Source organism: Pagrus major, chromosome 24, assembly GCF_040436345.1.
Source record: "Pagrus major chromosome 24, Pma_NU_1.0".
Taxonomy (NCBI): Eukaryota; Metazoa; Chordata; class Actinopteri; order Spariformes; family Sparidae; genus Pagrus; species Pagrus major.
Window position 1 is genome coordinate 16,617,948 of NC_133238.1, and position 13,831 is coordinate 16,631,778.

The 13,831-nt window shown below is 41.4% G+C and overlaps 1 protein-coding gene across 1 annotated transcript in view; it reads left to right on the top strand.

The window, feature by feature from the left end:
• Positions 1-205: 205 nt before the first annotated feature.
• Positions 206-13,831, top strand: part of ahr2 (aryl hydrocarbon receptor 2) — a 69,788-nt gene continuing 56,162 nt past the window's right edge. Inside the window, exons 1-2 of the mRNA XM_073495460.1 lie at positions 206-696; positions 11,541-11,728. Of these exons, the coding sequence (XP_073351561.1) occupies positions 638-696; positions 11,541-11,728 (247 nt within the window). The 5' untranslated portion in view covers positions 206-637. The remainder of the gene's footprint in view (positions 697-11,540; positions 11,729-13,831) is intronic.

The window sequence follows — 13,831 nt, forward strand, 5'->3', positions numbered from 1 at the left end:
GGTCGCCTGGTCGGGATGCAGCTCTGCGGGCGCTGCCGAGCTGCGGTGTCGGTCTCACTTGGCCCACATTTGGACCACCTTAAATATTTCTGCTCTCGCGTTACAGTCACACACACACACACACACACACACACACACACACACACGCTCACACACACACACACACACACACACACACACACACACACACACACACACACACGCTCACGCACACACACGCTCACGCACACACACGCGGCGGCAGCAGCCCTGTCAGATCAGAGCGGGGCTGACGCGCAGACGGAGGACTTATATAAAACTCCTCCTGGGCTCGTTTTAGCGTCTAAAAGTGTGTTTAATGTCGCTAATCCGCTGCGGGACCTCTCAGACATCAGGAATATGACACATTGTGGCGTCTGGAGACTGAAAACGACCTAAAAAAACGACGGAAAGTGACTTTTTCTTCAGCGCAGAGACGCGCGACGCCAGCGGAGGACGAGCGCTGAGGAGGGATTTTACGGACATTTTTCTACTTTTTCATCTCTTAGTTTTCTCGTTTTTCGAGGGATGGTAGTCTCTTAAACACGCTGCGAGTCGTGAACGTGAACTTTTAAAAAAAGCCACTTTTTGCTCACTTGGTTTTTGCTCTGAACTCGACATGCTGAGCAACACGGCGCTGTACGCGGTGAAGAAACGGAAGAAGCCGGTCCAGAAAATGTAAGTTCGCACCAAACTCCACTCAAAAAACCGTCAAGTTTCATAAATATCCACACTGTGTCCTCGTAGTGTGCACGAAGCGCGTACACAATGAGTTTCTTGTACTTCACGACCTTATGATCTCTTCGGCATGTGTATAATATTCATATGATACTCCCCGAAGGCACCCTGAGCGTGTCTGCTGACTCTTGTTGTACTTTTACTGTAACACTTATGCAATACTGCCATTACACAAATGAGCATGACACATATAACCTTTAATATTTCCATAAACATCATGCATTAATGACTTTTAGATGCTTTTATTGCACTACAATCACACTTTGCAGCCTATAGGTTGCACACAGCCCCTTTTTAAGGTGGTTCCAGCTGTGCAAACATCTCCACAGCAGTCAGTCAGCATGCCTTACAGCCTGCTACATGCTTATAGGACTGCACTGCCTTATAAGTTTGCAATAGTAGCGACATTGTCCCCAGTTAAAGGCCATAAAGTCTATTTTCCCTGCTTGTGGTTATGCAATGTTGGCCTGCCAGACCGAGGTAATGTGAAGTGCTGAAGTCCAACAACACAGCGGGCCGATCCAGCATGGAAAATAAAGAAAACTGTTGCTTCAGTATTATTTAAATCTAATTATACCATCAGAGACAGCTGGGCTCTCCAGACTGAGGCGTGCAAATGACCTCTGAGCTCTAAAGCTGTAGAAAGTCGTAGACGTATTGAATTTAAATGTATTATTTATAGTGAGTTTTGCTCTGTAGGCGGACTGAGTCCCCACATCAGTAAGCTCATCAAACCACCTTCTCATTATTCTATTTGTGAGTAAAACAAAGTGTATATTTGAGCTACGTCTTGTTTTCTCCCCTGTAGTCCCCTCGAGAACCCGGTACGGCCCCAGACCACAAACTGAAAACCACTTCTGCATACTGTAGCACCAGAAGATCATTCAGCAGGCGTTTAAACACAATACAAAAGTGATTTTTGCACCACAAAGGAACTTTTTTGGACTGGGAACCTTTAATAGTTCTGTAAGGAACGCTTAATTAATGTTTTCTCGAGCACCATTATACGTAGATTTCTCTTTAAGGGTCTTTGTCCTCTCTTTTTTAGTTTATCAAGACTTTTAAGAACCCCTTCAAGGATCTCTGGAGGTCTCTAGAACCCGATTTTGGAGTCAGTGCTTCATACTGGAGCAAAAACAATGGTTCTTTAGGGTTGTTAGGACCATAACAGAACCGTGTTGGCTCAGTATGTAAGTGTGAATCTGAAAAGTGCCCATATCCTTTTACATGGGAACTTTAAGGTGCTTGAAATAACTTTTAAGAAAGATTACAGACGCAATTGACCCCTAACTATTCCCCTATATATTAAAATAGACCTCCCTGTGGAATGAACCCTTCATTAAGGTTAATGTTCTCAAATGTATCTTCATAAACACTTAACAGTAAGAGAGAACCTTCTTGAGCACGGCCTCTGACCTATATCCAAAACGACTCTTAATAAACAATTATTTAGAGAACCCTAATTGTGCTGTAAAAACTTTTGAGAGAGTTTCTGTTGAGCTCTATGCTCTGACGGTACCTCTTAGACCCCTGTTGGTGCTGTAAAGAACCCTTTAGAGTCCTCTGCCAGTGATCGTTGTTACTGCTGGAAAAAGTTCTCCATGGCGTTGTATTTTGTTCAAACTGCAAGAGCTGCAGAGAACCATCTAGGGAACTACTGCAAAGCACCATGCATGAAGGGTTCTTCTGTGAACCCTTCATAACTTGTAGGCACGTTGCTCAAATTGTTTGTTATAGACCTTTAATGGTGCTGGAAAGAACCTTGTAGAAAGGCTTTGTAAGGACGACATGGTTCTGTAAAAAGTCTCATGCTCAGCTGATCTTAATCGACCCTTCACAGTGCTATCGAGAACTTGTTGAGGGGTTCTCGAAAGCACCATGCCAATTACCGTAGGCCCCTCGAGGTACTGTAAAGAACCCTTTTTATGGAAGCCCCCCAAAGCAGTTAATCAAATATTTATAATAGACCCTTAATGATGCTGTAAAGAACCTTTTTTGTGAGGTTCTTTAATGCACCATGCTGAAACGGTTTATTAGAGACCATTTTTGGTGCCATAAAGAACCTTTTTTGGAGATGTTGTCGAGGGCATCATGCTTTAAAGGTTCATTTTAGACCCATAATTGTGCTGTAAAGAAGTGTTTAGAGATGTTCTCTAAAGCACCACCCTTGCTTCTCCAGTGCATCATGATAATGTGAGTTTATTATAGACCCTTTATGGTGCAATAAAGAAACGTTTTTGGAGTCGTTGTCTGGGGCAACATGATTGAATAGTTAATTTTAGACCCATCATTGTATTATAAAGAACTGTTCCTCCATGGTACTGTAAAGAACCTTTTTGAGGGGTTCTTTAATGCACCACTCTCAAATAATTAATTAAAGATCATTCATGGTGCTGTAAAGAACCATTTTTGGAGATGTTCTGGAGGACAACATACTCTAACAGTTCATTTTAGACACATGACTGTACTGTAAAGAGCTGTTTAGAGATGTTCGCTACAGCACCATGCTTGAATAACCTAGTTTTAATGTTTCCTGGTGCTTTAAAGAACCTTTTTGAGATGTTCTCTAAAGCACCACGCTCTAATAATTTAACATGGACCTTTCCCGGTGCTGTGAAGAACCCTTTGAGAACAGCAGAGTTACTCTCAGCCACACTGCCTTCCTCCTCGCTGTGATTTTACCAGTTTGTGATTTTTAAACTTTAACAAGCCAGACGGGAGTGTTAACTGCTCCATACAGAACCACAGGCCCGAGCAGAGAACCACGGCAGAACCCTGCCAGAACCGTGGTTTGAGTGTGTGTGTGTGTGGTACTACCTGCATTAATCATAATCAGGACGTGGAGAGAGAGCACTCTCACGCGATGTTTCCACGAGGGAGGAGGGAGGGAGGGAGGATGGCGTAATCTGAGACTCTGTGTTTTTTTTTCTCCTCCTCCTCGACTGCCACAACATACTTTTTTCCTGTCTTTCCTTCTGTCTCTCTGTGTGTTTTTTCGGAGGGTTGTTTCTTTCCTCCCTCCCTCAACACAAATTAACATAGTTCTGTGTCACGCAAACCGTTACATAAGTCTGCCATGTTCTCTCGACATGGGTTTTTAGGAAAAGTTCTCTCTCAGGGAGTTTATCTTTCTCTGTCTTTTTATTTTTTTTAATGCAGTGAATGAGTTATGAGTGTGTGCGTGAGTGTGTGCATGAGTGTGTGCGTGAGTGTGTGCATGAGTGTGTGAGTCTATTTACCCACAGACGAGCCCGGAGGCGAGGCGGCGTTTCAGCGATCTCCCCCGAGGCAGTTTACCTTCATGTTTACACTGCTATAAAGCTAGAACATTTAAATTTATGGTAACGTCTGTCTGCGTGTGAGAAGGAACGAGACAAACACCCAAAACTTTATATAGGTTAAAGATACATGGACAAAAGTATGTGGACACATGATGTTCTGGTTTCACTCTTTCCACCAGTTGCTGGAGTCTTGCAGGGATTTGATCCCATTCAGCCACGAGAGTGTTCGCGAGGTTCGACACTGATGTTGGCCGATAAGACCCGGCTCACAGTCGGCGGTCAAGTTCATGTCCACGTTCCAGTATCTGGTTCCACTTTGGATCCGGTTTCAAGTTTGTAAATACCCAGATTACTTTATTATTTTGTGATAATGTTGTCCAACATGCGCCAATGTGATTTTTTTTTCCTGTCACACAACAGGGCTCCAGACTAGTTTTTCACACTGGTTGCACTGGTGCGCATAACCTTTTCATTTAGGTGCACCAGCACAAAATGTAGGTGCACTACGATTTAATTTCTCAACACATTATGTAATGTTTTTCTTCTTTTAAGTGACGTGCAACAAAAAACTGTGATAACCTCATTTGTTTAGAAAATAAACTGCAAAATTTCAGGCGCAGCAGTGCAGAGTTTTGGGCTTGTGTCTCTGATATCCACCCCACAGCCACATCTAAGACTAACTTGTAGTTTTGTGTAAACTCAAGCCGTCATTTTCATTAGTCTGTGGCCAAACAGGTAGATTAGGTCTGCAGCATAATGTTAGTCACCGTGTTGTTATTATATTAAAGCATCATACATGCATTTTACATTAATAATGTGATGTATACACTTTAAAATAACATAACTAAAAAGAAAATGTGTTTAAGCTACTTGACCCGTCAGATTTTGCGACCTGCAGCAGCTATTTATTCAGTTGATATCTGCTGAATGATAAAATACAGTTTATGTTATTTCCACTGTTGTTTTTACTGTAGCTTCCGTGTCTTTTGTAGCTGTGAGGAACAAATGTTTTGTTTTGCTCCCAGCTACAGAAAAAACAATGAGTCAGGACACTGTTAACGACTGTTACGAAGCTGTGACTAAAGATGTGGTGAAAACTCTTTCAGCACAGTTGAACCTCTGTGGGTTCAGGTACAATACTGAGTGAAGTTAAAACATGTATTACATATTTATTTAACTGTTTTCATTCTCCACTAAACACGGAAAGGATCCAGATTTGATAAGTGGATCTGGAGCTGGATTCTGGATTTGGATTCAATAAAATGCTATCAGAAAACCGGTTCCTGGTTGAGGTCAGGACTCTTACAAAGCGTCTCTGCTATGGTGTCTTTAAGACATCTCAACCTGCACGTGTGTAAGAAAAAAAATATGACAGTAAAAAGTAGTCGAACATGCATATTTGTGATTGTTTATATTCGGTGCTGGCCTGCAGATGAGCAACAGTCGGGTCAGATGCTGCTGGTTAGCTGTTTGTTTTGCTGCAGAGGTCATGCTGATGTCTAAATGATGTGCTGCTGACCTCCTGCTGCAGCACACGCACTGTTTCTCTTATGACTGACATGTGACGGACATCAGTCTCCCAAATTTCACTTCCCAGACGTTATGACAACAGGAAACGTCGAAACACAGTGATGTTAACGCAAAATTCTCTGATTCCAGTTTGTTAAATGTGAATATTTTCTGGTTTCTCTCCTCCTCTATGACAGTAAACTGAATATCTTTGGGTTGAGGACAAAACAAGACATTTATTGACATTAATCGACAATGAAAACAATCGTTAGTTGGAGGCCTAGACGTATATAAGACTTACTCAAACTAGAAATGTCATAATATGCCAGTATACTGATAGATAGCATAGAGTTAGGCTGCCGTTGCTTCATTTTAAGGTTTGATTTACAGGATTGTTGGTCAGTGTCAGTTCTTGTGGCATTTCCTCAACGTGCACTGATGAGTAAGTCGTTCCTATCAAATTTAGGATGTAGATTAAATTTGATACGAGAAAAATCACCTTAATTAAACAGCAAAATACTGACAAATATCTCATCTGAATGACCTCTGATTTCCTTACAGTCATGCTAGCAGATCAGTAACAATATATAATAACTATCATTATAAAATGGTAAATGAACAGTTAATTAAACATTAATTAACAGTTCTGTTCCTGTTCCTTTAAGGACAAGTAGGATTCAGACAGACTGCAACTCATGATTCACTATTTTCATTGTCAGTAAATCTGTTGATCATTAATCGATCAGTCGTTTACTGTCATAGAGGAGAGAAGAAACTAGGAAATATTCACATTTAACAAGCTGGAAAAGCTTTTTTATCTTGAAAAATTACTCAAACCTATTAAATGTTAATAAAAATAGTTGCTGGTGAATTTAATAGTTGACAACTAATCCATAAATCACCGCAGCTCTGATTTAAACTGGATAAAATGAAGCAGATGTCGACCCTGAACGCTGCAGAGCATTGACACAAACTATCAGCTCTGGTATCGACTTATTTGGCCTGATATCGCTGCAGCTGTGATCCTCGTCTCGTGCTCTTTTTTGTCCTGTATCATAACTCCGGCAGGGAACAGACGCCAACATCGTATTTAGTTTCTTTTGTTCTGCAGAGGTGTCGTTGCCCCGGCGGAGACAAAGTGCCTTTGTGTGAACGCAGGGGAGTGTTTCTTCAAGTCCAACAAAACCCCACACTCTTTCTCACACACACACACACTCATATACACACTCGTATGCACACACACACACACACACACACACACACACACACACACACACACACACACGCCCCTTCCAGGACAGATCTGGTAGATAAAGCGAGAAGCAACAACACTGGCTGCTCATTGTTCTTGCAGGGAGTTGTGCCGTCAGGAATGCGGCGATAGCCATCTCGCCTCGATTTCAGATATGTCGTGTTCTGGAGTATTATTGGAAGCAGATGTCTTATTTACAGGAGGGAGGCGATGGGGGGAGGAGGAGGTCTCCGTCAGGGCCAAATGTCCACATTTTACACATTTATGTTACAGTTACAGTTCAAGCAGTCGAGAGACTCTGAGCTTAAACGGCTGAAAAACCATAAAAACAGTCCAGCTCCACAGTACAGTTCAGGCTCGAGTTGTTCTCCGAGTTAAATCTTGATTTTTTGAGGAATTACTTTGATATATTTTCACTTAAATTTAACATATCTCACTGTAGGTTACACCTGTAGTCGGTGGGATGGGTTGTTCTGCCTCTTAACGTTACCCATAGCTGCATTTTTCTAATTTTTGAAAGTTAACCTGTAAAATCAACCGTTTGTAGATAAAGATTTGATTCTTTTCCTCGCTATTGTTTTGACTGTTTGTTATCAGACGGGTTGTTATGTTTCATCTAAACTTAACAGAGTCCACAGTAAGTTATATCTATACTTGGGGGACGGGTTGTTCTTCCTCTTCGTGTTATTTTTAGCTGCAAATTTTTGAAAGTTAAAGTTACCTTGTAAAACTTTGCAGATAGAAATGTGAGTCTTTTCCAGCCGTTACATCTTCACATTTCAGGATTGGTTGTTACTGATGAGCACTCTTACAGTCCAGGCACGTATTGTTCTTCCTCTTAATGTTATTTCTTAACAGGATTTTGGTCCTTTTTCAGAGCAGTTAACCTGTGAAATCTTGTACTCTAACAGCCCAGAAATGATTTTTTTATGTCATTTTTAGAAGATTTGAGTTGTTTTGGAAGCAGTTAAACTGTAAAGTAATTAATCTGGATTTCATATCGACGGGTAAATGTTTGGCAAATTAATCCTCAGCTATCTGCATTTCATTAACACGTCTTTCTTCATATTTGATTGGTGCAAAACAACAAAACATCCAGTCAGGATTGCACAGATATGACCCCATCAGGACCACCCACAGCCCCTAATGCAGCAGGGATAGATGTGTGTTATATTTCTGTTTTCATCAGTGTGACCTCTGTTCTTCAGTACAAGCTGCAGCAGCTCAGAGGTGCATGAAGTTTTTGGCTCTTTCAGTGTTTTGTTTTTTGATTGCATCCATACGGGCTGTGAGTGTTTCGACTCGTGTTTGTCTCTGTGGACGTCTCCTGTTTGTTTGTAAGCGCAACGCCAGGTTTGTCTTCGGTCCGTAGCAGTGTTGGTCGTTGAAATCGAATCTTCCTTTCACTTAAATACTGTGTTGTTTTGAGCTAACTGTGTGTGATAAACAAGAGAAGTTACAGTTATGACATCACCAACCATAAAAGCTAGTTATGGCATGACATTGTGGGTTTCCTGCCCTCTATATCTGTTCATATTTAATATAAAATTAAACATTAGCTTGCTAGATATTAGCTAAAGCTTTTTGTCTGTGTGTTTGTTTCCTGCAGCTTCAGTCTGCACATTCAGGCCCTCGAAAGTACCAGAAATAAGGAGGTTAAAGGGTTGAAGCCACAGTGCCTAGAAAGTATGCAGGTGCACACACACAGCGTTAGCTTGCCGATTGGCCTCACCTGACCTGAAAATCCCCGGCGGAGTCATCAGCAGGAACATCTGAAGCTGATTTAAGTTGAGAAGCAGCAGACATGCAGCTGCTCTGTGTGAGACCGACCTGTAACTGGAAGGTCACAGGTTCAATTCCCACTACAACCAGATGCTCTGCTCAAGTGTTTGCGAGCAAAACACTGAAAGTAGACCAGCTGAAATTCACAAGTTCAAATATTGTTTATTAGGGCTGCGGCTGATGACTAAATTTAGCTTTCTGTTAATCTCCTGAAGACTTGGAGGCTTAATGGAGTCAGTTTCTGGCGTAAAATGTTATAAAATCATCAAATAGGCCCATCACAACGTCCTCTTAATAGTTTTTAATGTCCGAGCAACAGTTAAAAACCCCACATATTCTGTTTATTATCTATAAGACAAACTACAGCAGGAAATCTTCAGTTGTGAGAGAATTAAACTATTTTCTCATAAATAAAACAAACAAAACAAACAATATATCACATTTATTGTCTTTTCATTGCGACTTGCTGTCTTATATTTAAGCTGTGTTGTGTTTAATGGCTGCTGGTTGGGATGACTTCCTGTGCCCTTAAGCAAGGCAGTCTGTGGGAGGGTTTTTCAGCTTTTATAACTCATATTTTTCTCTATCCTAGTTGTCTTCCAGAGTAAATTATGTAAAACAAATGCATAAAAGTTTTAAGGTTTACTGAAGAAACTGTCAAATCAAAGTTGATATGCTGCGAGATGATTGCTTTGGTTTGACTTCTAGCTCGTCTGAGTACAGTATGTTAGCTGTTGTTTCAAAGATTCATTCATTCATTCAAGACTCAACAAATGAGTCACATCATGATCTGGAAACTTCTAAACATTCAAGTGGAAAGGAGAAGTGAAGACGACTTATGTGACATAGATAAGGATCATCGAGCAGATCTTGTTCCTATTCTGATGAAGAAGGAGCTGTGTCGTTGTTTTCTGTACTAAACCTGAGACATTTAAATCATGCAGGTGAAAATATGAAAAACTGGCCTTTAAAGGGTAAAAAAATGCCAAAACAAGCAACAAACTCACTCTCAAACCTGCGAAACATCAGATATCAGAGTGAGGTTAAACTGCATGAATGTGAAAATCACCACAGAGCTCCAAGCGACCTAAAATCAACCAAATCTCAGCGTCTGAGGTGCTCCACAGCTTCACACCTTCCCTGGGAAAAAGAAAAGGCCCTCTGTGCGGCCGGCGAACGTCTGGTTTGAGTTAGAGATGAGAAGCTGCCGGGTTTACCGCCGGTCACCAGAGTTCAGTTACAGATACAGGGTTTGTTTACCTCTTTACACAAGTTCAAACTGTCTTATCAGGCAACTGTGAGCGAGGAGCAGGAGCGATAAGGTTTTTACTTTGTCTTTGTTTTTTAACAGGACATCCTGCTGTTTTGAGACTGATGTGGATGTACAAATAATATTAGTCTTTTCAACAGAACCGTCCTAAAATCAAAATGTTGTTTCTTAAATTTGTTGTCATCATCGATAGTTGTTGGTTAGCTGTCAAAGTACCTCCAAACTAAGTACTTTAGTACATTTATTTACTGTAAACTCTCTGTCCCGCTGTGTGTTTAGCTCTGTAAGCTGTAACAGCCCACCAGCTGCCTCTGACTTCAATGCAAATTCATTGTTCACAACGTTGCATTATGGCTACCTCATCAAGAGCGAATTTTCACATTTCCTGTCACATTTTAACACGTCTTTTCTTCTTAAGTGCTGCGCTGAGTAGCCAGTCAGTGAAAATAACAATAGCAACGACATGAAAAGACGCTCTCTATTGTAGCGCTCTTGATTCAGTTTGTCATTTGCTAAATAAGCGTTATAGAGACGTTAATCACACAACAAAAATCCCTTTCATCCTGGAGGCGTCATGGGGAACGTCTATTGTCTGTTGTGCCTGGTTCGAGGGGACGCTGTTCGTCTCAAACCTTACATACATTTTAGAGTTTCAGAAATGAGGAATGTGCGAAATGACGGATTTGTTTGTGTGTGACAATTACATTATATTACTGTAAAATAATGACAAAGACAAGCAGCAAAATCCTCACATTTTAGACAACAAATGTCTTTGTGCAGCCGGTCAAGAATCATGAGTCGACCATCATAGAGGAACAACATCACTAATTAGGTTTTTCCCTCTGTCAGGATGGAAAAAGCTCCTTAAACACTCTCCACAGAAAACTAGAAACACTGGTGTAGATGCATTGACTCAAAACTCCCTGCCAACCCTACTAAAGTAAGCAGTATGCGCATTTTTAGTTCATTCAAACATTTTTAAAGTCAGTAAGATATCGCAAATAAAAAACTGTAAATAAATGTGACCTCTTGAATCTCGTTTAGGAAGGGAAACTCTTCATTTCCTCTCTCTCAGCGAGTTTGTAAACACAGAGTGCTTGACAGGACATTAAACTCTCAGCTCCATCCTCCTCTGGATCGTTTCTTAAGTCTTATCTGGCCGAGGCTCGCTGACAGAAACACACAGGTGATAAACAAGTCCTCGGAACAGAACAGGTGGCATCAGGCTGCAGACCTGGTTCCCATGGCAACAGTGGATGGAGCAGGTAGCTCGTTGCCGTGTGCCTCTGGAGAGCCGAGGTGGTCTGTTGTTTTCCACTCAGCAAACCCTTTTTAATCCCCGACATCCAGCAGCTGTGAGGGAAAACAACTCGGCCTGAGTGGAAACGCCGCTGAAGATTAAGAAGCTATACAATAACATAATTATAAAATTAAAATCTTAAAAATGTAGCATCACTTTTCACACATTGAGTCTGTTTGAAACACTCGTCGTGACCTTTCTGAATGCCAAACTCAAGCTTTGTCTCTCACGGGAAACTGACCTTTTCAAAAAGTGAATTGAGGTTTGGGAAAGTTTTCTGTTTGGATGAATCTCTGCATGATTGTCCTGTCAGTGCGTAAATCTTTCCAATGTAATCACCTTCCTAATTTCCTAAAGTTATAATGTTGTCTTCTTTCCCTTCACCCGCAGCCCCAAACCACCGCCCCCCGATGGCGCCAAGTCCAACCCCTCCAAACGCCACAGAGACCGGCTCAACGGCGAGCTGGACAAGCTCACCAGCCTGCTGCCCTTCACCGAGGAGGTCAGGGCTCGGCTGGACAAGCTGTCCGTGCTCCGCCTCAGCGTCGGATACCTGAAGGTCAAGAGCTTCTTCAACGGTGAGTGTACAAGCTGTGGGTCTTTCCTTCAGGGTTTCAGCAAGAACTGTGTCAGCTGGACAAGGTCACACACTGCATCGCTGATTATTTGTCGATTGTGGATGGAGAATTCTGCCTTCTTTATAAAGTCGTACAGTATACAAGTATAGCGTAACATTACATGAAGTTGGGACTCATTTATTTGCTTTCATGCTGTACCTAAAGCTACGGAGGCAATCGGTATGATTGTTTTGTCGTATGTAACTTTTAAGGCTTTAAAGGAGGGAAACATCCGTCTCTTTAGCTGCTAAACGCTCCACTGTGTTCACCAGCTAATCTCTGACTGTTTCTGTCCGCAGTTAGCTGCTGAACAGGTAGTAAACAGTGGCTATTTACAGCTTTTTTGCTGAAAATTACGCTGCATTGTTATTTTCACTTCTCTTTTGCCACATTGTTATTACAAAATCATTGATTCTAGCTGCTTTAATGAGCATCACAATGTCAGGAAAACTGTGTATATATGTGTGAGACGCAAAAGGCTCAATCAGTTATAGTATGGAAGGAAGTTGGACACAGTTTGTTTGTAAATCTTCATGGTAACAGAAGAGTTTTAGTTTGAATCATATTTAGTTCTGCAGATACATCAATCTTTTTGGGGTTTTTTTTGTGGGTGCGTACCACCTCTGCTAGTTTCCTGTGGGAAACCCAGTTCATGGAAACCAAACTAAAATACACTCAACAATCAAACGCACTGTTAGTGAGTGAAAACTATTTATTCTAACTTATTTTTAGCAGGTTTAGTTCCACTCTCTGCTGCACATATTTAGCCGGGAGATACCAGCCATGCCTGAATTTCTCTTTTGTCTGTTTGTGGCTGATACTGGAAGTAGAAAATGGTGAAATATCATGCATACATTTGCACCAGCACTTCAAGATAATATAGAGTTTCACACAGCATAAACAAGAAGCCAGAAGTTGGACATTTAAAGTCAGATATTTTTGCACCAAACTCAATGCAAAATAATGCATGAAATAAAGGTTTTAGCTTTTAGCTTTGAATAATGTTTCAGGAAGTTTCTTGTAACATTTAGGACTCATCTGAATAACCAGACAAAGCTTGCATGGTTACTAATCATCCCGGCCTGTTTGTTCTCCGAATGTGGCCGTAAATCTTTTTAACAGTTACAGAGAAGTGCCAAGGATGGCGCAAAAACCCACATTATTCTTCATAAAAGTGAATTTTGCCATATTTCTGTCAACTTGAAGCTCAGTGAAGTTCTTCCAGTTTCCAGCGAGCTTCCTCATATTGTTCTGCCGTTTCTTGTGAAAATAGCAGCCATTAGACCCAGACGGTCTGAAAGACAAGGTTCCTATTTACAGTGGTGGGAGGTGGGGGTGTGTGGTTGTCAGCAGCTGAGGGTCTATATCAGTGCAGGGCTGTGAAATCTGGCCCTTCCGGCTTACTGTATATTTGGAGACGAGCCCCTTTTCAGCAAGTGGTGTGAAGTGGAACGAAGACAACTAATTTACTCAAGTGTTCGTAGTTGTACTTGTACAACTGCAGTTACAGATTGAGATTAACAGAGAAAAACTTGGCCGAATGAAGCTGATGGCTCCAACCAGCAAACTGTATGAGCGCCAGCACAGTCAGTGTAAACATGGCGTGTTTGTCTTTATCTGATTTAATTTTTATTAATTTTCAAATGGAATTCTGAATGTAGCAGATGAGGAATTAAAAATGTCCTTAAAAACAAACAGAAAAGCATAAAGCAGTAAACAAGCTGATCCGAGCACAGAACCAACAAGAACCTCTAGCGAGGAGGTGATATATCTTCGGTTCTGGAATAATAAAACTGCTCTAGCGTTCACTTTATAGGTTTGAGAATTAGGCCTTCATTACTGGAATCAATGAGCGTTTTTGTTCTGAAACAGAGGCTCGGGCCAGAAATCTCAGCTGCTGGCGAGTAATCAATGAGTCAAATGAGTCATTGGCACTGACCAACAAGCCTATCAGCCCCCTGCAGGCATGTTATGGTCTATTTGTGCAGCGAGACAGTAAAATCTGTAGAAACCGTTCTCATCAAAACAAAAGAGAGTTTTAAGTGTTCGTCCTCCAACAGCCTC